Source organism: Oncorhynchus mykiss, chromosome 9 (assembly GCF_013265735.2).
Source record: "Oncorhynchus mykiss isolate Arlee chromosome 9, USDA_OmykA_1.1, whole genome shotgun sequence".
NCBI lineage: Eukaryota > Metazoa > Chordata > Actinopteri > Salmoniformes > Salmonidae > Oncorhynchus > Oncorhynchus mykiss.
In genome coordinates, this window is record NC_048573.1 from 43,217,182 (window position 1) to 43,244,845 (window position 27,664).

Sequence of the window (27,664 nt, forward strand, 5' to 3'; positions counted from 1 at the left end):
ACGTCTCAGTCATTTTGCAACCGTGCTTTATGATGGAAGCACTCAATGCATGACCATGACTACTACTACTACTACATCTTCCACAACTTCCATCTCCTCTACAGCCACTGTCATGTTCTCATTGTTGAGCTAGTCATCTGGTTCTACATGTGTATAAAAGTATGGAACCGGTATTAGGCCTACAGTATGTGCAATCCTTAGAAGCACGTAATACTATTTAGATACTTATTGAAAATCAATCAGTCTCTCAAACATAGAAAATACCTATTTTACTGTATATTCTGCCTTTAGACCTGGTAGATTCATGCAATGGCACATGAGTAAAATTGCATTTGTGCACATTTCAGTTAGACACTCAACAAAAACATCCCATTGCCATATTGAGAGCACTCTAAACCCAACACAAAGTTCATGTTCGCAGAAGGCCAGTATCGTAAACATAGCTAATTTCTTATGGTGGGGTATTTTTTACCATTCTCTGGCTTGTTATCGGCCCCATCCAAGCATCGCTAACTTGTTTTTCACAGGCGATTACTGCTGGAACAGGCTGTCTCAGAGTCCAGAAGAGCATGGGACCTCCAAGAGGGGCGCGAGGCACCTCTGGGATCAATGGTAGCCATTTTGTTGATCAACCAACGCAGATCCACCATGCAAGATGCATTTCGTTTGCTAAGTAATTATCTGAAGTGCCTATTCATTGGGCGATTTTTCACAGGAAAAAGTAGACAGCGTGATGATGACGCTGTTTGGTTGAATAACATTTCTAGTCTTTATTTGGCACAATGTTATATTATATTATTACTGTGGACGGACTGCTGGGGTATTCTTACTCTTCCTCAACTGATCTACTTTAAAGGGCGTGTCCAGTCAGTAGAGCAAGCAAGAAGGTTATTAAAGTTCTTTAGTCTATTGACTGCTATCGCTGTAGCGCAAAAACAGATTTAGCTTTTTGTGTACTTTTGTTCTCTTAAACTAGACGATGAAGGCAATACTTCAATTTGTCCACCTAGAGAGCCTCCACATTTCTATTGGGAACCAAAGTTTGCTATGCAATGGTGTGGCCGACAATGTTAGACCTACTTTTGGGTTATAAAGTTTCAACCAGACCTGGGTAAAATATGCATTGTATTTTGATTCAAATTTTCAATGTCTTTTTCTTAAAGTCTTTTCAGACTATGCCGCAATTTCAATCAATTGCATGTAACTAACTGTAAGTCGCTCAGGATAAGAGCGTCTGCTAAATAACTAACATGTAAAATAAAGGAAAGCCCACTACAGGTTCACTCCAAATGTTTAATTTACTCTGTATCAGGGGTGTTAAGCAGTGGTGTAAAGGACATAAGTAAAAATACTGGAAAGTACTACTGAAGTAGTTTGTTGGGATATCTGTACTTTACTATTTATATTTTGACAACTTTTACTTTTACCCATAGTACAGAATGATGACTTAAAAGGGTGGACATCTGTAGATCTGAATGTCAGGAGTGTATACAAGCTTTTGTTACCGCCCAGCTCATACCTGATTACAAAACAAAGCTTATCACCATGATTCGTGATGTTGATATCTAAGTCAGGTGTTGGAGCTGGGACAAAACCCTTTACACATTCCTGCTCTTCAGGACTTCCTGCAATGACAGAAACAGACCAAAGCAGGAGAATAGTGTTCCAGGTTGAAACAGCTTACTAGTAGCTATACTAATGACCGGCTGTCCAAAGGGTAACAGCAAAGAGAGCAATATCTAAAGTAAGCACACTGTTGACTCACAGTGGTGTAAAGTACTTAAGTAAAAATACTTTGATTTGTTTTTTGGGGTATCTGTACTTTACTAGTTATATTTTTGACAACTTTTACTTTTACTTCACTTTTACTTCACAAAATTAGAAACTTTTTACTCCATACATTTTCCCTGACACCCAAAAGTACTTCTTACTTATTCTTAGCAGCACAGGAAAATGCTCCAATTCACACACTTATCAAGAAAACATCCCTGATCATCTCTAATGCCTCTGATCTGACGAGCTCACTAAACACACATGCTTCGTTTGTAAATGATGTCTGAGTGTTGGAGCGTTCCCCTGGCTATCTGTAAATGATGTCTGAGTGTTGGAGCGTTCCCCTGGCTATCTGTAAATGATGTCTGAGTGTTGAAGCGTTCCCCTGGCTATCTGTAAATGATGTCTGAGTGTTGGAGCGTTCCCCTGGCTATCTGTAAATGATGTCTGAGTGTTGGAGCGTTCCCCTGGCTATCGTTAATTTAAAAAACAGGAAAATGGTACAGTCTGGTTTGCATAATATAAGGAATTTAAAATTATTTATACGATTACTTTCGATACTAAAGAATATTTTAGCTTTTACTTTTGATACTTAAGTATATTTAAAACCAAATACTTGTATACTTTTACGATGTTCTATCAAGGTATCTTTACTTTTACTCAAGTATGACAATTGGGAACTTTTCCACCACTGGTATTAAGCACATTACAACAGACACACAATCAATTGCTTTTGTGGAAATTGGCACATTACCTGTGTGATCTGAGACAGGTCACCAAGTTTGACTGACTGGGTTTTGACCCTGGATCATCCAGACAGCTCAAGACCATGCTAGAACACTGAGCTAAAGTTGGGGCATTAGAGCATATACCTAAACCCATCTCTGCTCCACATGCATTGATAATCTATCATATTGAAGTGAATTTGGGGTGTTGAGAGTGCATATAGAACCAAACTCCTGATCTTCTTGTCCCAAAACAAACACACGAACCAGTCACTCTCCTTACCAAAAATGTCAACCAAAATGTATTTCTGGCTCTGTGAAGTCATGTACTCATAATCTACACAGAAATGGTTACATCATAAGACCACTGTGATATTATCCTTATAACAATTTTAATGTTGTATTTCAAAATGATACTGATCATATATGCAACAGCTTGGGACTATTGTGACAGTTGGGGACTGTTGGGACAGTACGTCAGTTAGATATCAAGGTACAAAGCAAAAGATGATCATCTTTTGTGTTGATGGCAGTCCAGAATGCTTCACTTGTATATATTATATAGAGTAGGGAAGGTTGCAAATAATTGGTCATGTTTATGCCAATGTCTTGTATTTTAAAGAAGATGGCATTACTTTTTACTTGGTTGACTTGCTACAAACATTTGCTACTTTGCAGTTTGAACCTTTCTTACTGAAAATCTTTTCAATGTGAAAGCAATACATTTGAATTAGGACAAATATCATTTTATACGTGATTGGAGAAAAACGGAGACATTGTTCATCTCTCAGTTGTGAAAGGGTATGTAAAAAAAAAGTATTTATATGGCCTCTTTTTCCAGACTCATTTTATTAGTGACTAGTGATCTGAAATGGCATGCAATTGCAGTTGAGACTTGTTGGGCATGATACAATCTAAACGTTCATTGATTCTAAATATCCACTTGTTTCAGATAAGTAATACCATAAGAAAGTGGTAAAAAGGAGGAAATCATGTAAGAATATTTAGCTTCATCAGATAGAACCATTTTGCACGCCCAATTTTTCAGTTTTTGATTTGTTAAAATTTTGAAATATCCAATAAATGTCGTTCCACTTCACGATTGTGTCCCACTTGTTGTTGATTCTTCACAAAAAAATACAGTTTTATATCTTTATGTTTGAAGCCTGAAATGTGGCAAAAGGTCGCAAAGTTCAAGGGGGCCGAATACTTTCGCAAGGCATTGTAAGGGGCAGCAGGGTAGCCTAGTGGTTAGAGTGTTGGACTAGGAACCGAAAGGTTGCAAGTTCAAATCCCTGACCTAATGAGGTACAAATCTGTCGTGCTACCCATGAACAACCCACTGTTCCTAGGCCGTCATTGAAAATAAGAATTTGTTCTTAACTGATTTGCCTTGTTAAAAAATTAACTGGCATGTTACTTCAATTTCTGATATTATACTGCCATCTGCTGTTCACAATTTGAAAGCATCTACTTGATTGAAGCAAGGATCTTTTATAGAACAAACTAACCACTAACGAGCATGTATGGAATTAGTATGCAAAACATTGAATGACAGAAAACAGACAGGCCGTGAGCGTCAATACCGTCAAAAGCATCATGGGCTTCCAATTACATGCTGGTCTCGTTGCGTTCGCGAGCGTTGCAAAATAAATGTACACAAGTTATTGAATGATTTCATCCAAACTGCTCCCGCCCATCAACAAGCATCTGCTTAAGGAGACGCTAAATAGACGCTTGATGCACTGCAAGTCCTGCCTCTCCCATCTCCTCATTGGTTTTTAGGAGCATATACCCATGTGGTGATTGAAAGATGAACAAGGTCCACACTCCAGTCCAGCTGGTAGCAGTAATGCACCTTAAAGTTGGTTGCCAACACCATATAACATCCACAGAAGAAGAAGACTGAACTAGGAGAGATTACTAGAAACTAACTAGGTTTCCCCTTTTCTTCTTTTAAAAGAAGCTGCAATGTGTAGTGCTTTTTTTTAGGTGAGAGAGAGCACAAAAAAAAGAATGAATGAAATCATAATTTCTCAAAGTTTGTACCGACAGATGTACACTGAACAAAATTATAAACGCAACATGTAAAGTGTTTGTCCCATGTTTCATGAGCTGAAATAAAATATCACAGAAAATTGTCATAAGCACAAAAAGCTTCTTTCTCTCAAATTTGGGGTGAAAATGTTGTTACATTCCCGTAAGTGAGCACTTCTCCTTTGTCAAGATAATCTATCCACATTTTTTAAATATATATTTTTTAAATTATTTCACCTTTATTTAACCAGGTAGGCCAGTTGAGAACAAGTTCTCATTTACAACTGCGACCTGGTCAAGATAAAGCAAAGCAGTGTGACAAAAAACAACAACACAGAGTTACACATAAACAAACGTACAGTCAATAACACAATAGAAAAATATATGTACAGTGTGTGCAAATGTAGAAGAGTAGGGAGGTAAAGGCAATAAATAGGCCATTGAGGCAAAAATAATTACAATTTAACATTAACACTGAAGTGATGAATGTGCAGATAATGATGTGCAAGTCGAGATAATGGGGTGCAAAAGAGCAAGAGTATAAATAACAATATGGGGATGAAGTAGTTGGGTGTGCTATTTACAGATTGGCTGTGTACAGGTACAGTGATCTGTGAGCTGCTCTGACAGCTGATGCTTAAAGCTAGAGAGGGAGATATAAGACTCCAGCTTCAGTGATTTTTACAATTCGTTCCAGTCATTGGCAGCAGAGAACTGGAAGAAAAGGTGGCCAAAGAAAGTGTTGGCTTTGGGGATGACCAGTAAAATATACCTGCTGGAGCTCATGCTACAGGTGGGTGTTGCTATGGTGACCACATGACAGGTATGGCATATCAATAAGCTGATTAAAGAGCATGATCATTACATAGGCGTACCTTGTGCTGGGGACAATAAAAGGCCACTAAAATTAGCATTTTTGTCACATAACACAATGCCACAGATGTCTCAAGTTTTGAGGGAGCTTGCAATTGGCATGTTGACTGCAGGAATGTCCACCAGAGCTGTTGCTAGAGAATTTAATGTACATTTATTTACCATAAGCCGCCTTCGTCATTCTAAAAGAATTTGGCAATACGTCCAACCGGCCTCACAAATGGTTGTTGCATGTTGCGTTTAGACTTTTTTTCAGTGTAGTTGAGCCAACCATGTTTGTTTTACCCCGTTGTGTGGCTAAACAACCAACCCGTCTATAAGGCTGAAATTAGATTTCATATGGAGATTACAAAGGTTTATGACAGCTCTAGTGCACCAAAGCTTGTTTTAGACTTTTTTCAGTAGTCAAGTGGGTGGGACTTTCTATGGGTTAAGGAAGGATCACATAATTCCATCCAGGTCATAAGGAGAGATGTTTTTATTTTTTATTATTTAACCTTTATTTAATTAGGCAAGTCAATTAATTATACTCCTGAGCAAATATTCCATAACTGCAGGTGGCAGTAAATCAACAACCTTAGGTTTAAACCTGTGGCAGTATGCGCCCTTTCAGTTTGTTTACCTAGTCATATATAAGAATAAGAAATGTACTACTTTAAAGAGCAACTGAACATAATAAGCAACTTCTACTTTGGAAAACGGCCTATAGACAGACAGGTTGGCTGACATTGTCACGAAAATTATGTAAATGATTTGCGTGCATCGACGTGGCCAGAAGGAGTGGTTGTTATGATTCTGAATCTTCAGATAGCTAGGAACAATGACAAGAAACTGGGGACCCGGGGCCTGTTGCACAAAAGTAGAATTAAGACATCCGGGATAAATGACTCAGCTGAGCTCAATGAAGCCAAAACATGTGCGTCCAGGCTTAATTGGTTGCACAAAGACCAAGCCAGGATGAGCAGACACGGATTCATTAAGCCAGGTGAAACCAATCCTGGATAGGTGCGCGCTCACGGCTCACTCAAATAGACCCCGCCACAGATCACAGATTAACTGATTTACCATGGCAACTAGAGCCGCGTACTTTTCCCCGTCGGAAGCACAAATCCTCATGGAGGCATACGAGGAGGTAAAAGATATAATTAAGAAGAAAGGCAACACCGCCACAGTGATAAAGCAAAGAGAAAAAGCGTGGCAAAGTATTGCAGACCGCCTGAATGCGTAAGTAGTGCACAATTACACACTCACCGCTCCGCTGAAACATCACAATTACAATTCAAATATTTAATTCACATCTCCAAAAATGCAGTTGTACTGTAATTATGAAACGGTTAATTTTTTTTATTGAAATGCACTGCAGATATGAGTGAAATTGTGTAAAGTAACTCCATCACACTGTATAAAGCTATGATAAAAATTTTGATATTTTTACTGAAAACAAGACAAAAATACCAAGTAATTTTTTGCAGTGTGACTCCATTAAGTGTGTGTGTGTGTGTGTGTGTGTGTGTGTGTGTGTGTGTAGATTAAACATGAACGGGCCAAAACGGACATGGCAGCAGGTCAAAATCAAATACAAGAACATTCTGCAGAATGGTATGGTCCCTGACTAATATTTAACAAAGCACAAGCATATATTGTACCCAGAAGGTGCCTGCTCACACATTGTCTGTACTGTTTTAGCAGTGAAAAAGAATACCCACAGACAAGGCACGGGTGGTGGGTCACCAAAGGCTGACCTTACCCCAGCAGAGGACATGGCCTTGGAGCTAAATAAAGGCAGGCCCGTCTTAGAGGGGATCCCTGGGGGGAAAGAGACGAGCATAGGTTCCTCCCAAGATGCCACCCGCTTCATTCAAGGTATGTCCTTCCATCTCTACATGGGATACAACCACATTCATATTGAATCAATTTGGACTGTCTGACTTTGGTTTACCTATTGCCTTGCAGTGTCTGGCAGCACTGTGTTCCTGTTAGAGCCACCAGCACAAGCACCAGACGATGCTGATCCAGTGAGTACTCCATCAAAGGCATACTGTAGGCCTGGCATGTCTTGTCTACTAGCTTCAATATGAATCCGATTAAATGTGATAGGGTGAAGGCCCCAGTGCAGCAGCAACAGCACATGATGGAGACGATGATGAGGAGGAGACCATCTCTCTGGATTCCAGAAGGCATGAGGTATCATGTTAAGACTGTGAAAGTACTATTTACTCTACAATGGTGAGGAGTCCTCATCAAAATCAAAAAATCTAATTTCTTTTACAGGACCCAGATGCTATACAGTGGGAAAACCAGCCTGGCAACAGTGCGTATTAATAAAAGGACACCACATCCTGCCAAATTCCAGCTGCGCTAATTGTATTGTGTTCACAGAGCTCACAAGCTATCAGAAAGTTGTATGGCAACCACCTCCGGTGCCAAATAGAACTGGCAGACATAGACATTCAGTACAAGAAGAAAAAGATGGAAAATCTTGCACTGGAGTTCGAAATAAAAAAGAGGACAATTAGGAAACTGGACCTTGAAATAAAAAAACTTGAGAGGGAGGTGAGATATGCCTTCAATGTACACTGTATGCTAACTGTAACACAAATGTATTAATCATTATTTTTCTTTCCTCCCCCAGCTCCAAGAAGATGACACAGCTCAAAATAAAAATTAGGTATATTCTCGTAAAGTCAAGTGAGCCATGACATATGAGCTCTTATTGTGAGCACACAGGACGGTGGCATCTTTCTAAGGTTTTTTTTATTTTCCCAGCAATCAGTACAACCAAGTCATCGTTATAAGGCATCGCCCTCTTTTGCCCACCCCCCCCAGCACCAGGTGTGGCCACTAGCCTATATGAAGGCCCAAAATTGTGTGTTCCTTTCTGCTCTGACAATGGCATGCCCATTCGTGCGAGATGTGGTGGATGAAGAAGCACTTGTGCTGAGGAGAGCCTTCAGGTGAGAAAGGGTCTTCAGGGACCGGTTGGACCCACTGGCCTTCCCTGATGACCATCTATATGAAAGATACAGGTTTTCTGCAGATGGCATCAGGTATCTATGCAGACTACTGGGTCCCAGGATTAAGCACCGCACTGCACGGAGCCATGCACTGAGTGTGGAGCAAATGGTTTGTGTGGCCTTGCGCTTTTTTGCTAGTGGAGCCTTCCTGTACTCAGTGGGGGATGCAGAACAGCTGAACAAGGCCACAATTTGCCGCACAATAAGGAGTGTGTGTCTGGCTATCAAAGCATTAGCAGATGTCTTCATCTCCTTCCCTGGCCACAGAAGACTCTGTGACATCAAAGAGGAGTTCTATAGGATTGCAGGTAAGAGGATCTACAAATTACAGGACAACTGTTAACACATAGTAGGATACTCATTACTTTGTGTGACAGGTTTCCCCAATGTCATTGGTGCAGTGGACTGCACACACATAAGGATAAAAGCCCCCTCAGGTGCCCATGAGGCCGATTTTGTGAATAGGAAATCCTTTCACAGCATTAATGTTCAGGTGAACATAACTTTTTGATATTGTCCATTGACGAACACTCTGCATTGCCAGTGATGTGCATTGATTGGTGTAATATTCCTCATCTTATGATTTCAGATGGTCTGCAATGCTGACTGTGTGATCAGCAATGTTGTGGCAAAATGGCCTGGCTCAGTCCATGACTCCAGAATCTTTCGGGCCTCTGAAATCTATCAGTGCCTATCACAAGGTAAGCCACACAACCCCTATTTATAACCATCATGGCTGTGTCAAGAATATCACTGTGTTTTTGAGGTAGTAATGATGAGATTTTGTGTTGACAGGTGAATTCTCTGGTGTGTTGCTGGGAGACAGGGGGTATGGCTGCCAGCCTTTTCTCCTGACACCTTTCACAGACCCCCAGGAAGCACAGCAGGCCTACAACCATGCCCATGCCAGGACCAGGGCCAGAGTTGAAATGACCTTTGGCCTCCTGAAGGCACGCTTTCACTGCCTTCACAAATTAAGGGTCAGCCCTGTTAGGGCATGTGATATTACTGTGGCTTGTGCTGTCCTCCACAATGTGGCCTGCCTGAGGAAGGAGAGGGCCCCCAGAGTGCCACCAGCCATGGACTGGGACAATCCGGCAATCTTCCCTGATGACGACAGTGGTCGGCTGCTGAGGGACCAATATGTGTTGAATTATTTTAGTTAGTATGTGTGCTTTCAATTTTGGTTAAATATGTCCTGCGGTGGCAGAGGAATTTGGGTTTTTTTGGGTTCGTTTTTTGACGAATTTGGCCTCTTATGATGTTTGTGCGGTATACTGTGTGTAATACAAGGCTGCAGGGAGGCTACTGCATCCATTCATTTGTCTGTTCAGTTGATGTGTATGGATTTGTCCTGCATTTATTTTAGTGTGCAGACATGCAGGGTGTGTTATACACATTCAAAGGTCTGTATATGTGTCATTTTGTATAATATGCTTAGATTCTGTGCTTTCCATCTTGTAGAGTCACTGTGACTTCAGTTTTGAAAGGAGCTGATGGTTTACCTGCTTTGTTTTGTCCTTATTCAATAAAGGAACATAATGTTACACATTGTGTTTTTATATTCATATGGAATGTGTATTTGTTTATATGACAGAGTACTAGGGCCACACTGAAGAAAAAGGATAAAGTCATAAATTTATGAGGCTGGTTCTTTCTGCAGAAAAGCTACATATTGTTTTTACAGTTTTGATACTTATGACAATGTGCTACTTAATATTCTGGCACATCAGCATGTCTTTGTTTGAAACCATACTGAAGTACAATTTCACGAAATGCCCCACATCTGTCATTTTAACAACTGTCCTCCTTTAAAACAACTGGTTACAATATTATGACTTGTGTTTTTTTCCCCACTGTGGCCCTAATATTCTAGCATTTTATATATAGCCTTATAGTCTATGGGAAACTGTAAATTATCTAATGATAGCAACATCATCTAAAAATCATTTTTTATCCAAAATCATTGAAATTAATGATCACAAACGTTTAAATAACAGTGGGTCTAGTTATATGTGATAACAATGTATAGTGAGCAGTGAAATAACTATTGGTTTCCATTTGTGGTGACTGCTGACTGACATTAGGGATGAGATTAAATAGATCCTGGAATTTAGCCTGGTCTGGAGCAGGCTAGCTCCACAGAATAAATCTCCATGGTAATTTATACCATAACATATCCTCCTGCCCCCTATCCATCTTTAGTGCAACCGGATTACGGATCAATTGAGCCAGGATCACCAAGATATCCTGGCTTAATCCCTTATCCTAGTTTTGTGCAACAGGCCCCCGGAGGTGGCTCGTTTCAGCTCATTGAATCTTGTTATTGATACCATGTCTTGTTTTTTAGGTGTTTTGACTGATGTCATGACTCATGTCTATGCTAATATGATTAAAATAGCTAGCTATCTAACCAACGACTGTAACAATGTATTTGAGAGACAGCAAGTGCTCATTTTGCAAACGCATTTATGTTTTCAATCAAAATTGAGACTAAATCATATTTACATGTTGTCAACAGTCTAAGCCAACCCTGTCTGTTTTGCCCCATAGTTGCGCATACATCGGTTTTGTTGCTAAACAACCAACCTGTCTATGTGACATCGATGAGTCAGAAACATTTATTCTAGTGTCAAAACTACGAAGTGTAAATAAGATCATTTTGAGGATAAGATTTGCAAGATAATTCGGAAAAAATGGTATGTCATGGAATGATGGGTACGTAACAGTTTCTTCAAGTTTTATTAGCGAAGCGCAACCAACTGTATACACCGCCATCTACTGTACTGGAGTGTGAAGCCGGTCACGATTTATCTATACCACTATATTATCTTAACTAACCTTGAATTTCTAATAAAATAAAATAATTATCTATAAACATCACTACTCCTATCACCCCCACCAAAAATACCACCCACTCCCCATTCCCGTCCAACCTCTCTGACCCTGTCAAGCCTCTCCATTTCTACATCTTACATTTCACAAAATAATAATACATGTTAAACCGTTTCCTCTTCCATACATCCATTACACATTCCAGTACCATGTTTCACTTTCAATTTCAAAGATGAATTCAGTCCCGTATGCCCTAATCTCATCCTACACAACCTCCTCCTTTATGTTCCCATGATATGACACTATCTACCATGCAGATGTCCTTGTCTCTGCCAGAAATCTAACCCATTTTTCAGAATCAATGTTTTAATTTCTCCTCTACCCAACGGCACCTGTATGTCCACAATATTACTTTTCACTGCTCTTTTTGCTATTATACAGTGCATTCGGAAAGTACTCAGACCCCTTGACTTTTTCCACATTTTGTTACATTACAGCCTTATTCTAAAATGTATTCAATTGTTATTTTCCTCATCAATCTACACACAATACCCCATAATGACAAATCAATAAAAAATGTAAAACTGAAATATGACATTTACATAATTATTCAGACCCTTTACTCAGTATTTTGTTGAAGCACTTTTGGCAGCAATTACAGCCTTGAGTCTTTTTGGGTATGACACTACAAGCTTGGGACACCAGTATTTGAGGAGTTTCTCCCATTCTTCTCTGCAGATCCTCTCAAAACTCTGTCAGGTTGAAATGTGAACCTTCGACCCAGTCTGAAGTTCTGAGCGCTCTGGAGCAGGTTTTCATCGAGGATCTCTAATGTACTTTGCTCCATTCATCATTCTCTCGATACTGACTAGTCTCCCAGTCCCTGCTGCTGAAAAACATCCCCACAGCATGATGGTGCCAGGTTTCCTCCAGACGTGACGCTTGGTATTCAGCCAAAGAGTTCAATCTTGGTTTCATCAGCCCATACAATCTTGTTTCTCGTGGTCTAAGAGTCCTTTAGGGCAAACTTCAAGCGGGCTGTCATTTGCCTTTTACTGACGAGTGGCTTCCGTCTGGCCACTCGACCATAAAGGCCTGATTGGTGGAGTGCTGCCGAGATGGTTGTCCTTCTGGATGGTTCTCCCATCTCCACAGAGGAACTCTGGAGCTCTGTCAGAGTGACCATTTGGTTATTGGTCACCTCCATGACCAAGGCCCTTCTCCCCCGATTGCTCAGTTTGGCCGTGTGGCCAGCTCTAGGAAGAGTCTTAGTGGTTTCAAACTTTTTCCATTTAAGATTGATGGAGGCTACTGTGTTCTTGGGGATCTTAAATACTGCAGATTTTTTTTGGTACCCTTCCCCAGATCTGTGCCTCAACACAATCCTGAGCTCTACAGACAATTCCTTTGACCTCGTGGCTTGGTTTATGCTCTGACATGCACTGTCAACTGTGGGACCTTATTTAGACACGTGTGTGCCTTTCCAAATCACATCCAATCAACTGAATTTACCACAGGTGGACTCCAATCAAGTTGTAGAAACATCTCAAGGGTGATCAATGGAAACAGGATGCACCTGAGCTCAATTTCGAGTCTCATGGCAAAGGGTCTGAATACTTATGTAAATAAGGTATTTCTGTTTTTGTTCTTTTAATACATTTGCACAAATTTCAAAAAAACTTTTTTGCTTTGTCATTATGGGGCATTGTGTGTAGATAGATGAGTAGAATAAATAATTTGATAAATTTTAGAATAAGGCTAACTTAACAAAATGTGGAAAAAGTCAAGGGGTCTGAATACTTTCCGATTGCACTGTGCATCGTTTGTAATTTTGTACCTTTGCGCTTCCATGGCTTTCTGTTGTACTTCACATCCTCCGTATGCTGCACTGTTCTCCGTCACAGTTACAACATTTCACTTTAGCATCAGGCCCACATTTCCCATACTCGTGATCCCCACCACACTTTGCACACCTCATTTTACCTTTGCACCCATTAGGAACATGCCCCATCCATTGGCACTTAAAGCACCGAAGTGGAGTTGGCACATATTCTCTAACCGGATAACTGAGTAGTGATCCTAGCTGCACCCTATTCGGCAGGTTCCCCTCAAATTGTAACAATGCAATTGTAGTGTCCACTCGACTCTTTTTGCTTTTCATACTTTTCGCGTCAATAACTTTTCCTCCATTCGGAGAAGCCTTAACTTCTTCCATGGTAATTTCCAATGGCATCCCAGTAATTACTCCTCAATTAATCATTTTAGACATAGCACCGGGAATGTGCCATTTCACTCAACCGCCATTGAGTGAGATCAATTTTAAAACTTTATCTGCGCTTTACAGGTCTACTCTCAACACTACTCATTGTTTCCCCAGCAGTATTCATCCCTCCATCACCCTCATTGCGATTTATCTTACTCCTGTTTCTCCTATTTATAAAAAAGGTGTAAATAGCTGATCATCATCATTATTAATTGCCCTAATGCTACCATCTGCCATGCAGACCACAGTCACAGTACAATTGCGCCAAACCAAGATAGCTCTTGCTCGCTCTTTTCGACCACCTCAAAATGACTAAGGGCACTCGTCAATCTGTGTCACATAACAGTTTTCCTTGGGTTGGGTTTATTTCAACCCTGCCCACAGCTGGCAGCACCCAAGTAATTATCACCTTGGAGCCCAGCTGCACATGATATAATCATAATGCCCATGGTCAATTAAGTTTGACATCCCTATGAGGCTAGTTAGGGACCATCAGTAACTTACACAATGTACATTTTTATTTAACTAGACAAGTCAGTTAAGAACACATTCTTATTTACAATGACAGCCTACCAGGGAAGTGTGCGTTAACTGCCTTTTTCAGGAGCAGAACGACAGATTTTTTACCTTGTCAACTCAGGGATTCAATCCAGCAACCTTTCAGTTACTGGCCCAACGCTGTAACCACTAGGCTACCTGCCACTCCATACATGGGACAAACGAACTATATTATAGAAATGAATATACAAATATTTAAAGCATTTAATAAGACAACTAAAAGGTGTGGAACATGAAAATATTTTCCCATTTACATTGTGTAATTATTTGATGTTACCTAACGAGCCCCACAGATAGGCTATCCAAAGTCAATCCAACTTTGCCAAGGGTCACACAACAAAGGTTTTTAATGACATTCCAAAGTCACTTTACTTGGCTTATTAGAAATGTACACTAGGGGGAATCCAGAGATGTCCGTGTACATGCGCCACCTCAGTAGCATCACAGAATTGTCACCATGGAAATTTAATCTAACTGGATCATTTTTTCTATGGTTGTCACTGCAAACTATTGTCCACTAGATGGTGCCTAAGACCTTGATGTGGACAGAATTTAAAACAACTTGACCCCTCAACCCTGCTTTTTCCTGTAAGGGAACTGTTAAATAGCAGGGATCAAGTGCAGTTAGCGTAACATGGTTTTGTTATGTCTCATGTTGTTGAACTGCACACGTTTAGAAGTTGTAGTAACTCTTGATAAAACAGTAGAACCTTTAGGTTGGAATGGATTATAGTATGGATTATGGATGACCATGGAAAATGGTGTCTCTGTTTCGTTTAGTGCCATGATCAGTTGTGTAAAGCACTTAAGTAAAGGTACTTTAAAGTACTACTTAAGTTGTTTTTTGGGGTGCCTGTACTTTACTAATTACATTTTTGACAACTTTAACTTTTACTTCACTACATTCCCAAAGAAAATAATGTACTTTTTACTCCATACATTTTCCCTGACACCCAAAAGTACTCTTTACATTTTAAATGCTAAGCAGGATCAACATTTTTTCAAATTCACGAGAATCAAGAGAACATCCCAGGTCATTCATACCGCCTACTGTGTTGGAGTGTGCCCCTGGCTATCCGTAAATAAAAAATAAATTGTGCCATCTGATTTGCTTATTGAAAGCAATTTGAAAGGATTTATACTTTTACTTTCGATACTTAAGTATATTTTTGCAATTACATTTACATTTAAATAAGTATATTTAAAACCAAATAGTTTTAGAATTTTACTCAAGTAGTATTTTACTTGGTGACCTAAGGTATCTTTACTTTTACTCAAGTCTGACAATTTAGTACTTTTTTCCACCACTGGCCGTGATAAAATATTCTCGTTCCTGTTTCAGCTTATACTGAAAATAAAAAGTATAGATTGAAAAGAGTGTCCTGTGACAATCCAGTTGTTTATCAATGTTCAACACCGGTAAGTTGAACCATTACTATAGTACAAATGTTAGCAAAATGTGTTTGTAATAAATATCTGGGTATGTATGGGGTTAACCACTGTGCATGTTATGATGATGATTTTAATGTGTAATATGACTAATTTACCATAAAGCAGTATTGTATTGAATACCATATGATAGCCTGAAAATGAAACGAACAAAAAAACATTTAATAAATAAGGTATTTATTTAAATAGATTAAGAATACATCATTCAACATTTTTGTACAACACAAGCACTTTTAAATACTGTAGAGAACTACCCATGAAATGACAACACTTTTTAAAGCAGAATGTAACCATGTCTGCTGTGGGACAAACTTCAACGTCTGTTGATGTAACAAGTATCATATCATGTAAACAGTTTTCTGAACTTCAGAATGAAAGGTAACAACTCTCGTTTACAGCACCTCCATAGCCCCCCCCCCCCCCCCCCCAAAAAAAACGATGTAAATACCCCATATCCATTTGAAATAATATAGTTTGGTAATTGAAGTCATGAAATTGGCTAATCTAAATGGTTATCAATCTCATGCACTATCCCTTAAAATAAATGTATGCTGTAATACACAATTGTACAAACTACAAAGTCACCATACATACAGTCCTTAAAAAATACTATAATGAATTATATTCCATGTTAATTGCATTGATCATATTAAGTAGCCCTACCAACTCATAACAATTTAAGTACAGATATAAATCCATAGTATTTACCTTATCATTGGGCGGGAAATGACTGGATAAGGAAGGGTAACCAATACAACTAATATCACACCCTCATTCTATCTCCCTTTAATATAGGCACTTTTCAAATACATTTACAAAGAAAATACTGTGAGGTGAAATCAAGAGTTAAACTTGGCCAAATTGTGATAATATAAATAATGTTGAATGAAAAAAGTAGATACAATTATGAGAGAGAGACTTATTTATAGAATCAAAAAATCCACAACATCCACTTTGTGTAATACTTGAAAACAGACCAGCTGTTCGAAATGGAGGAGCGACCCAATCTCCATTCATTGTTAAAGGCTCTGTGTTTTTCCTGTGTTTTATCAACTCAAAAAAAACTGATTGGATTGAATCAACTCAAAAAACTGATTGGATTTTTAAAGTCATCAATGTAAAGGATTTTTTTTTTTACCCACCTTTTAACCCAAACCCATGACACAGTGAAATGTTTAGTTGTTTAGTAAAATGTTTAGTATAAAAATGGCTGCATTGGGCCTTTTAATGGGCCTTACTATCTCTGACTTTGTTTAGGAAACATTGACTTACTGGGATAAGTGGTTGTCCCACATAGCTATCTTAAGATGTAAAAGTTGCTCTGGATAAGAGCATCTGCTAAATGAATAAAAATATAACATTTCTGAGTCAAGGCCATCCACTGTAAAAATGTGTCAGGTAATCCAATAGGATGCCTACTAGGGGGGAAATCTTTGTGACGTCCAACTCTGGTCATACTGGGTCATATTCATCAGTGCACACACTAGCAAAGCGTTTACCAACAGAAAACGAAAATGAATGTTTCTTATTGGACAAGTTCAGGTAGTCCCTCCCTGTTTCGGTCGGGTTTCTTCCATTTGGTGACTAGTTAATACGACTCCGGCTGAAAAGGGACGATTTCTATACATATTTTTTGTGAACAGCTAATTAGTGGGTATATACTCCCTAGACTTGGAATATTATAAATAGACCTTTCCCCACATTGAGTAGAACATTTTACATTAGTTGATACATAACCATGAACAGTAAGGACCAACTAGACCTAGATCGATTAGTTTAAAACTAAACATGTCTAGTAAACCGATACCTTCAAATTAATCCCTCAACAGATTGGTCTTTCAACAGCAAAATAACGTACAACAAATGTTTCACTTGCATGTCTTCAGTTAACCCATACCATTTAACAAAACACTACTCACAGAGCACAACAAAAAACACCTTATACCAATCCATCACACTGTTTTCTGTTTGAATACAGTGACAGTACAGATCTGACACTTGAAGCCTCCAGGCATCTATGGTTTATCTTTGCGAAAATTCTGTTTGTTGCATCAAGTGAGGTGGGAAAAGTTTTAGTGGTAGCACCCTAGACTGAATGACTAAGGGTTCGTCCCGAAATGGCACCCTATTTCCACTATAATTAAAGATGCACATTAGTGTGTGGGGGGTCAGTCTTCAAGCTTTCCGCAATGCTGAAGCTCTATATGATGACAGGAGGTTTCTGCCTGTTCTGGCAACCCCACTCTGAGCTGGGAGTGTTGCTGGACACTGTCTGCCTCCTTCTCCCTCAAGAACCTTTCTAACCTGTCCATGTAGGATGGCCGCCGGGGTAGGAGGAAATAGTGCGTGGCGCTGGCTTTCCTGCCATCCTCCATGATAGGCACGATACAGGGGGAGCGTGGGCCCACCAAGGGCCCAGTGGACCCCTCCCTATGCTGCTGTTGTGGCCTCTGGAGGCCCTTGCTGACATATTTGGGGTTGGGGGCGAAACTCTGCGTAGGGGGCATCACCCCATTCACGTATATAGGTAGGCTCTTGGGACTAGGGGTGCAACAGGAGCCACAAGGGGGCGCTATCGGTTTCCTGGGAGGGACTTTGGGAGGCTTGTCCTTGTCTTGGTCCTCGGTGACAGACCAACGGTGGCAGTTGGCAGTCTTGGAGGGGCGTGGGGGGATGGGGATGCGGGGAGGAACTTCAGGCTTGTCCAGCTGGGGGTTGCCCCTGTAGCTGCCATGGTGGTGGTGGTGAAGGTGGCACGACTGGCGCAGGCCAGAGGGCTTGAAGGAGCTTGCAGGGCCCGAGTGGGAGCGCCGCAACTTGGACCATTGGGGCCGATCTGGTTGCTTACTAGAAATGTCCCTCACTGCTACCACCACGGCCCCTGGCCCTCTCTGTCCCCCAAACTGGGCCTGCTGCTCCTGGGTTCCACTTTGGGCTCCACCCTTAGCCGAGCCGCTAGCCCCGGGGGGCCCCTCAAGGTAGGCATAGTTGACCTGGCCACAGCCCCTGAAGCTTCGTCGTCCGGTGGCGCCATAGTGGAGGGCCAGGGCATTCGTGGAGCAGCGCTGGGGAAGTAGGTGCTGCCTCTCGTCGATGAAGAATTCCACCTCGCTCTCCGCTGCCTCATCTGAGGAGTTATCCTCTGGGTCAGGGAGAGGGGGCAGGGGCTTGGGGCCGCAGGACGGACTCTGCTCATAAACTGATAGTCTCTGGAAGGAGGGGACCACCTGGTCCCCCTCAGGAGGGCGGGGCCTGGTGGAGTGAGAGGTCAAGGGATGGCTGCTAGAGTACAGTAGATGGTAGGGCTGGGGCATCTTGTCTGTAAAGACAGCAAATAGAGAGAACATTCAACATAACTTGAATGAAATGTTTTTAATACTCACAATTTACAGTCAAATTAAAAGAGAATGAGCAAAGGAGAAACATTAATTTATTGAACATGGAAAATAGAAAACAGAAACATTTTAGCCTTACAATTATATTATCTTCACTCTTATCTCCTCCCACAAAACAACAGATTTGAGCCAAATGTATTCAACAATAGTGAACAATACACAACCACACTACACATAAATGATACATCAATTTCCATCCCAAGGAAGGAGAGTCCTCCACAGACAGACCACTTTCTGAGAGGAAGCTCTGCTCTCTGTAAAACATCAGCCACAACAACACCCAGATTAGTTGACGAATAATTTATCAGCGACGCAAGTGACAATCTTTAAGAAGCTTCCCATAACCTTCGGGAGCTTCCTGAACAACATCCTCCAATGAAAACATCAGATTCTGATTCCGCCACAGAGCTCAGGGACAGCCAGTGACCAGACAGCAAGAGATAGCCTTCTTCCTTTCTCTCTGCCCCAGCCCTCCCTCTCTCCCATCCCCAAGCCCAGTGTAGACTACAGCAGACCTGGGTCCAAGCAGTATATATTTACTTTCAAATACTTTAGGTGAACTTGATTTAGCTTTTACCTGACCTGGCATAATGGAACCAAACCCCTCCTACATTTCCGCTTTTGGGACTATTCCATTGTTGTCATTATGCTTGGCAAAGCTCAAGAAAACAAACTACTATTTCAATCTAGGTCTGATCAGACTCAATTCAACTCTAGGCTCAATCAAATCTACAATCCAGTATTAACGCAGTAGCAAATAAAATTAAAATGCCATTTGTCGAAAAACACAACAGAACAGCTTTGGATCGGAAACAATCCTAGGTAGACACTGCCACAAGTGGAAGGGTCACATTTTCTAAATAAGACACATGGCATGTCCACAGTATGAAGTACTTTGTAAACAAAGACACTGGGGAAATGTGTGTTTACACACGCAGCCCAATTCTGATGTTTTGCCCAATTATTGGCAAAATAGCTGATCTGATTAGTGGAAAAATATCAGAATTGGGATGCCTGTGTAAACGCAGCCTCAGATGGGTTGAATTGAATTGTTTTTGCTAGTGCTATTGCAAATGTCTGCCGCAAAAGTATTTCACTCACTGTCAAAGCCCTGGGACACTGTGTGGTGTTGGTGATGCTCTCTCAAGTTGTGTTCCATCGCGTCGTCAGCATCCAGGCTAAAGCACAGGCTGAAACACAATGACACACAGAAGAATGCTTGAATTCAACACTTGGCCATGTAGATAGTAGATACAGTATGTAGACTGGTCCTACACTTGTCATTGTGGCTGTAATGTCATGCATTATGTATGCATTAAGCTGGAGTCCGAATTCTAACTTCAGGCAACCGCACGTAATTCAAATGAACTCAAAGAGAAGTCAATGCAGGATTTTTGTGAGAGTTGGGCACGAGTTAGGATTCGTCCTTCAGTAACATGATTGCACTGAACCCATTCTCACTTTTTGCAATAACCATACTATGTATGTCAATATTTGACAAGCATCAATATAGCAATATCAATTACACAATTTGAATGAATTATTTTTTTTAAATAAAAAATGATTGCAACAATAATAACAATATTAAACATCAATACAGGGACATTCCTGTGAATACAATGAAAATACAACTGATTATCAAGTATTTCGGAACTACATGAAGTATTTCAAGTATTTCTGAACTACACTATTTTTTTATGATAAAATGTTTATCAACTACTAATAATTCCTTAAAGTGTACCTTAATGTAAAGTGTTGCCCACTCACCTGTTTGTGCCATGTGGCTGTCCCCAGTAAGCCTTGTTTCGGGCCATGCTGTGACAGAGACTGGGGGAATGCAGGCTGCTCCTAACGGACATGTACATGTAGATCCATAGAGCACCCAGTCCTCACAGAGACACTGTCCATCTGCTTACTGCAGTCCAGCCAACCAGTAGTAGTCATCCTGTCTCCTTGTTAGGTGCTGGCATACCTGAATAAGAGTGTGACAGAGAGAGAACGAACGAGAGACAGAAAAGGCACGAGAGAGGGAAAGAAACAGAGAGAGAGAGAGGAAAAGAGAGAGGGTGAGAGAAAGATAGTGAGAAGAAATAAGCAAACATTCAAGTGTTCATCAACTATGTTGCTAACCATTTTGCTAACCATTTATTTCACAGGCCGGTTTCAGCTTCCTTTTGCCTGGTATTTTTGCCTTGTACACAACAGGTAAGCTACCTGGTACTAAATACATAGTGGGCCTTGTTATAATAAATCCAGTCAACAACAAAGTCATTATTAAACTATGTACTTTCCATTTGACAAATGTAATTTCTCTGAAAACACCAAATAAATTACCAATATAATTGAATCATAACCTCTTACCCCTTTAACCATAACCTGACCACTATACTCCTTGTACCAGTGGTTGCTTTGCCTTGCTTTACTGAGCTAAGCCTCTCATGTGTGTCTCTCCTTTGTAGATCCAGCTCAAAGAGCCTGACTGAGTCTGACTGAGGCATGGAGTTGCATTGCACAACCTCTGGGTCAACAGTGGGCAGGCCTAAGCACTTTCTCCACTCCTTCTTCCCCTCCCAGGCCTGTGAGGCTGTGCTCTGCACTCTGTACTCTGTAGTCATTCCTATTGCAGTGCTGCAGCGTAGGCCCACACCAAGGGGCCACAACAGAGCCCTTTCAACAGAGGCCATTGTGCAACAAGCTCCTGTGACGCTGGAATGACAAACACTCCCAGTGTGACAGTGCGCCAACACTCACACACACGCTTTACTGTGTGTGCGTGTGTGTAGCTGAATGTGCGCAAAGTTTCTCACACATTTGCATACAAGCGTGCACTCACACGTACACACACACAGTAAATACCTACTTGGTCAGGAGGAGAGCGCCACTGGCAAACAGTTCAAGTACTTTCCATATGTCATATGAAAAAAGTGAATGTCTGATACCACAGAGATCAACATGTTTTTTTCAGAGCTGTACAGCCAGGTGTTCTTGTCAACTTTTTTCTTTGAACATAGTCTTCATACCACCCAGGAAAAAAGGTTCAATTCCAAATTCAAAACACTGACAGCTGACAACAACAATATCGATAATGACAAGTCCACTGGGGAGAAAGACTGGACAAAGTGTCACCACAATGCTACACAACAACCTGGGCCCTTTCCTTGCGCCACAAACGGGTCATGGTCTTGCGAAAAGCTGCTCTTTATGCAAACAAGATATGGGACAAAAGGGGATTTGAACTATAATTGTAATGGTGAAAAGTTGGTTGACGTGTGGTGTGGGAAGCTTATGCATATACCATCCATGGAACGCTCTCTAGACAAGACATAACATTTATCTACCTTCAAGTACAAGAAACAACCTTCTGCGTAATTTATGTCATGAGAGAGCTCAGAGATGCAAGAAACCAAACAATAAGGAATTCTACCGGCAAATAACTCAGTGGTCATGAATGAGGCCACTCTGGGCCATGAATGGCTCTTTGTGTTTTGGCTGTGCGGAGAGAGGCCTGCAAATCCCAGCGAACTCTCCCATGAGGTCAGGCCAGAGACATGCCATGGAGACATCCAGGGATGGCAGAGGTGTGTGAGAGAGAGAGATTCCTGGTGAGATTATGACCCGCCATTGGCATCTAGAGATCCGTTTGAGGAAGGGGAAACTAGCCTAAAACACAGTCAGCACTAAGCCCATTAGAAGAGATATGTGTTTATCATTTATCAGGGGCAGTAGGATAAGGGGGGGGGGGGGGGTTGTAAACATTACACCATTGATAAGCCTCTAACTTTTACCCATTGAAACAGGTGTAAATGATGCTATTCATCACATATCTAGCTTCTCTGGCATTCAGCCATTTGTGGACTATTGCCCAAATTAAGGTTGGCAGCAAAGAGAAAAGTGAAGAACGGTGATAACTTGTGCAATATTACACCAATATAAACTATATTTTAAGATGGAGCAACTCACTTCTGATAGTCCTTAGTTTTAAGCCCTGAATACCAATAACACCACCTATCTCAATTTGATCAGAATACTCATACTATTTTCTATTTTCATAGAGCCCATATTGCAATTAGGCCTACAATATTGTGATTTGTTTTATAAAGTGGCAAGAGAGCAAAGCAAAGAAAAATCAAGGTAATAAAGACAAAAATATATATATTTAAACATGACCAGAATATGTTATATTTGGCCTAGCCTTATATAATAGGCTTGTTATTATCATGGCGTATTACAGGTCAATAGCAACATTCTTATTATGCATTTCTGTCAAACGTATACTGTGATGAAATAAAATTTATTTTGTCACTGTCAAATGTTCCCAAACCGGGAAACTATACCTGCTCTACCTGTGCAACAGGCAAAGAAGCATGAACAGAATAACACACCCTGTCCGGCAGACTCTCCCAGCTGACCGGTGACTCAGGTGCGAATAATTTCCCAAATAGAGGCCCTCAACATTATTCAATTACTGTGTTCAAGTCAAGTTTATTTGTCATATGCACAGGATACACATGGTAGGCGACACAGTAGGCTACAAGTAAATGCTTAATCGCTCATTTCCGAAAATAGTATTAAGATATAAAAGAAATAAAAAGCCTGTTGATCTAATAATCTTCTCATTCACAAATAGGCTAGTGTCTGTTATTGACACAATACTTTCATTTCAGTCGCAGCAGGCTTTAACATAGTAGCCTACTATGTTAAAACAGCCTATTTGATTGTAATATTGCTACTATACTGTCATTGTAAATTAATTTATTAGGCTACTTACCATCAAAGTAGGCTGTTGTGTAGTGGAGGTATCGTAGTATAGTAGCTCCTTCGATTTCTAGCAGGTCTATCCAGTTATTGGCCGACTGCTGACGACAACAAAACTTGCACGTGCTATATCTTTTCCGACAACATTCGCTCTGGGAATTAATTCGCTCACAGCAACGCGGTTTCCCTATCTTTTATAAGCATGGGTCAACGCTTGAACATTTGCTCCACCCGCGCCTTGCTCTTAATCTTAAAATGACCAGTTCTTATTTCCAGCTACTTGTATCTATCCTCTCTCTTTGATATCTCTCCAATACAGCACTGTTCAGAGGTGTAAAGACAGGCTACCACCCAGAATAGTCTGACATAGTAACCTGTCCGACTTCTGACACCAATTGGACACTTCTGACACCAGCATAGCAAAGGAGGGCGGGGATTCTTGGAACAAACATTTAAACCCAACAGGAGGGGTTCGATTATCTGGTGAGGACACTACAGTAAATACTGGTCAACTGGACATTACATGTTAATAACACTGACGTGTTAAACACTTCCAGAGTTATTAAGGCTACAGTTTAATAAGTCGTTTTCGATTATACCAATTTATATTAACATTTATTTCTGTCAGTGGGGGACGAGGTGTTGATGACTGTAGATACTATCACCATTCACCAACTTTGTTTACCACCGAATGAGGTCTAGATTTAGATTTGATTGGGATCCCCATTAGCCAACGCCAAACGCAGCATTCGGGAAGTAGGGGTGCTGAGGGGTGCTGCTTCATTTGAAAGAAATTGGCAAAATTATGTAAATGAAGTATTTCTGTATTTTAGTCACAATACAGTAGCACATTTTTCTAAAAACGTGTTTTCACTTTGTCATTATGGTGTATTGTGTGTAGATGGGTGAGAAAAAAACGTAAATGTAATGACTTTTGAATTCAGACTGTAACACAACAAAATGTGGAATAAGTCAAAGGGTATGAATACTTTCTGAAGGCACGGTACCTATACATATGCCTTATCTAGGTTTACTAGGTCAGATGTGGAGAGGCGTTGTGTTGTGAAGTGTTGTTTTATTTGTTTTTTAAAGAAAATGTTGCGGTTTGCTTGGATAATTTGAGATGGAAGGGAGTTCCAAATGATCATAGCTCTATATCAGGGTTCCCTAACTGGTGCCCGCAGGCTGAATTTGGCCCATGGGTGATTTTATTTGGTCCCCCCAAGTTTTCTGGACATAAATGACTGCAAGAACACCAGCATATCAGCTCTAAGTGATTTTAATTTACAAAATCTGTTCCAAAGTATTCCCATGCATTATAGAGAGATATATGTGATCGTTTTAAATTATTGTTTTCGTCAAATATTACATCTGTTTGGGCTTCTTGTGGACTACAAATTATTTGTAATTATGTTCCGGCCCCATGACCATCCGCTCAAGAAAGAATCGGCCTGCGGCTGAATCTAGTTGATGATCCTTACTCTATATAATACTGCGCATTGCGTTTCCTTGAATTACAGTATGGACATTGATGAAGTGAAGTTATATTGCATATCAGATAACAATGTGGGAGTGAGGGTGTGGGGACCCAAGAGCGTGTGTGGGTGGAAGTTCACGGGCGAGTGTGTGGGTGGCTTTGGGCGAGTGTGTGTGAGTAAGTGTTTACATGACACGTACAGTACAATGTGTGTGATCCATAAAGATACAGTGGAAGGGCCATGTGAGCAGGTTGGAAACCTCTGTCTGAACTAACTTGTCTGTTGTTCTGACCAATATAATATCCATGAACTTTGTTCTGCCAAACCAAACACACACACACACACACTACCCACCTAACCCTTCACCCTTCCTTTTGGCCAGGAGTTTGATGTGTTGACATCATAGAGACAGGAACTGCCATATAAGGACATGTCTGACTGCACCTGCAGCCAGGCTGCAGAGGAACAGAGTGACTCTACAGCATATAGATCCACTGCAAATGCTCCAGCAGCACAACAGTTTAACAGCAGAATCATCTGGTGGTTTGATAGTTTTAAGTGTGAAATAGACATGTCATGTCTATCTGTGTCAGTTCTCACTAATATCACACAGTATTTATTTAATAAATTGATCACTAGTCACTTTAAATAATGCCACTTTAATAATGTTTACATATCTTAAATTACTCATCTCATATGTATATACTGTATTTTATACCATCTATTGCATCTTTCCTATGCCGCTCGGCCATATATATATATATATATATATATATATGTATTTATATGTACATATTCTTATTCCATCCCTGTACATTTGTGTGCATAAGGTAGTTGTTGTGGAATTACAGCACTGTTGGAACTAGAAGCACAAGCATTTCGCTACACTAACCATGTGTATGTTGCCAATAACATTTGATTTGATTTGAGCAATTGAACAGCTCACATCTGCAGTCTCATAAAAGCTTCTTTGCGACCTCCACGTCAATTGGGCTTCTTTCTGCCAAGCTTTCTGCTGGGATAATTCAAGCACGGGAATAACATGAATCTTTTCGCTGGATAATTACCCAGCGGGTGACGTTTGGAAGTTTTGTTCATGTATTTTTAGCAACCAGTAAAAAAATATTTTTGACCTTGTAAACTGGTTTTGTGGTTGAGAAGATGTCATATAACAGATTACAACCAACAGATCTCTGCTATAACCAGGTATCTTGTCTTTTTTCATTACAAGATAAAGATGTTATTGGAAAGATGTTATATTTTGGTTGTTATCAGTCAAATAACCATATAACAACCAGATAAGTTAATAACAAACATTTCTTATACAACCATTACACAACCTGACCATAAAAAGACGTCATAATGACGTCATCATTGCAACCGTTTTTGCCCACTGGATAGAGCACTCAATGCCTAAACACAACATAACTATTCTCTAAGGCTTGGCTGGATTCAATCAATTAAACTGGCACTGATGTCAAACTGCACTCTGGAAAAATGGCTGTTTTCATGTCATGTGCCATTAAAATGTAAGATTATATCAAGGTAACTATTGGCAAATATAAATTGTTGGAAGTAATATGAAGTCACTTTGATTTTAATCAGCAATTTTTTGCAGAACATGTTTCCATGCAGTTTTGATTGAATTTCAGCTTAAGTCTTTAATTATCTCATGGATCTTGAGGTCCACTTAGTGAGAGGACATTAACAGACATGCATGATATATGGCGTGGTCCTCTCCCCCTGTTCCCCCCTACTGCAGTTTCTTACAATGGGCCATTCCACTGAGAGCTCTGTGGGTTGTAGCTACGGTATGGGGTGGGCCCAACTGAACTCCCACAGGGGGAGGTCGAGTCACTTCCTGCTTTGAGACCTCTGTCCCTCACATCTGTTTGTGCCATGCAGATCCCCCATTTGCAACTTCCTCGGCTCCATCTCCATCAAAGTCTTATGATGGATAGATTGCCGTGAAGAAATCTTCAAGCTCTTTGACTTCAAACAGTTGGTCTGAACTGTTTGAAGTCAAGGAGACGTTTTTGAGTTTTTTTAGCAATAAAACTCAACATGAAATCAAGAATCTGTACATTGTATGAATGTTGAATGTTCATTCTCTTACTGGCTGGCAGTTAGCCATGCTGACATGTGTAGGAGGTGAAATATCCCAGCTGTCTTGATTAAAGGTGTTCAACTGTACACATCCATTCTGGTAAATACATTGTGTAGGCTTGGCTTCATTACATCATGTCAAGAGGAGTTTCCGTATAGAGAAACCACCTATGAACAAACATGACATAACAATTACATTTCCAGGACAGGACTTTATATGGCTGGGATGAACTGTGAATTGAACTATAAATGATGTTTAAGTAATGTCCTTGAATCTGATTGTAAAAGTAAAGTTCTAATGCAGTAGTTAAGAATTAATACAGTTAGTGCTGTTAAAAGAAATACATTATGAGAAAACAATGTAGGGAAAATGTTCATTTTGCAACATTAAATCCAACTTGAT

General features: G+C 40.4%; 1 protein-coding gene across 2 annotated transcripts; it reads right to left on the reverse strand.

Annotated features, from left to right (window-relative positions):
* Window positions 1-15,948: 15,948 nt before the first annotated feature.
* LOC110532154 (ERBB receptor feedback inhibitor 1) lies at window positions 15,949-24,039 on the reverse strand. Of its 2 annotated transcripts, none has more exons than XM_021615804.2 (4): window positions 23,691-24,039; window positions 20,690-20,894; window positions 20,024-20,112; window positions 15,949-18,846 (listed from the first exon to the last, which is right to left on the reverse strand). In XM_021615804.2, the coding sequence occupies exons 2-4, from the start codon at window positions 20,785-20,787 to the stop codon at window positions 17,696-17,698; spliced, it is 1,338 nt and encodes a 445-aa protein (XP_021471479.2). In that variant the 5' UTR covers window positions 20,788-20,894; window positions 23,691-24,039; the 3' UTR covers window positions 15,949-17,695. The 2 variants fall into 2 exon arrangements, with proteins under 2 accessions (XP_021471479.2, XP_021471478.2); XM_021615803.2 differs by lacking the exon at window positions 23,691-24,039 and adding an exon at window positions 21,284-22,573.
* Between the last annotated feature and the right edge of the window lie 3,625 nt (window positions 24,040-27,664).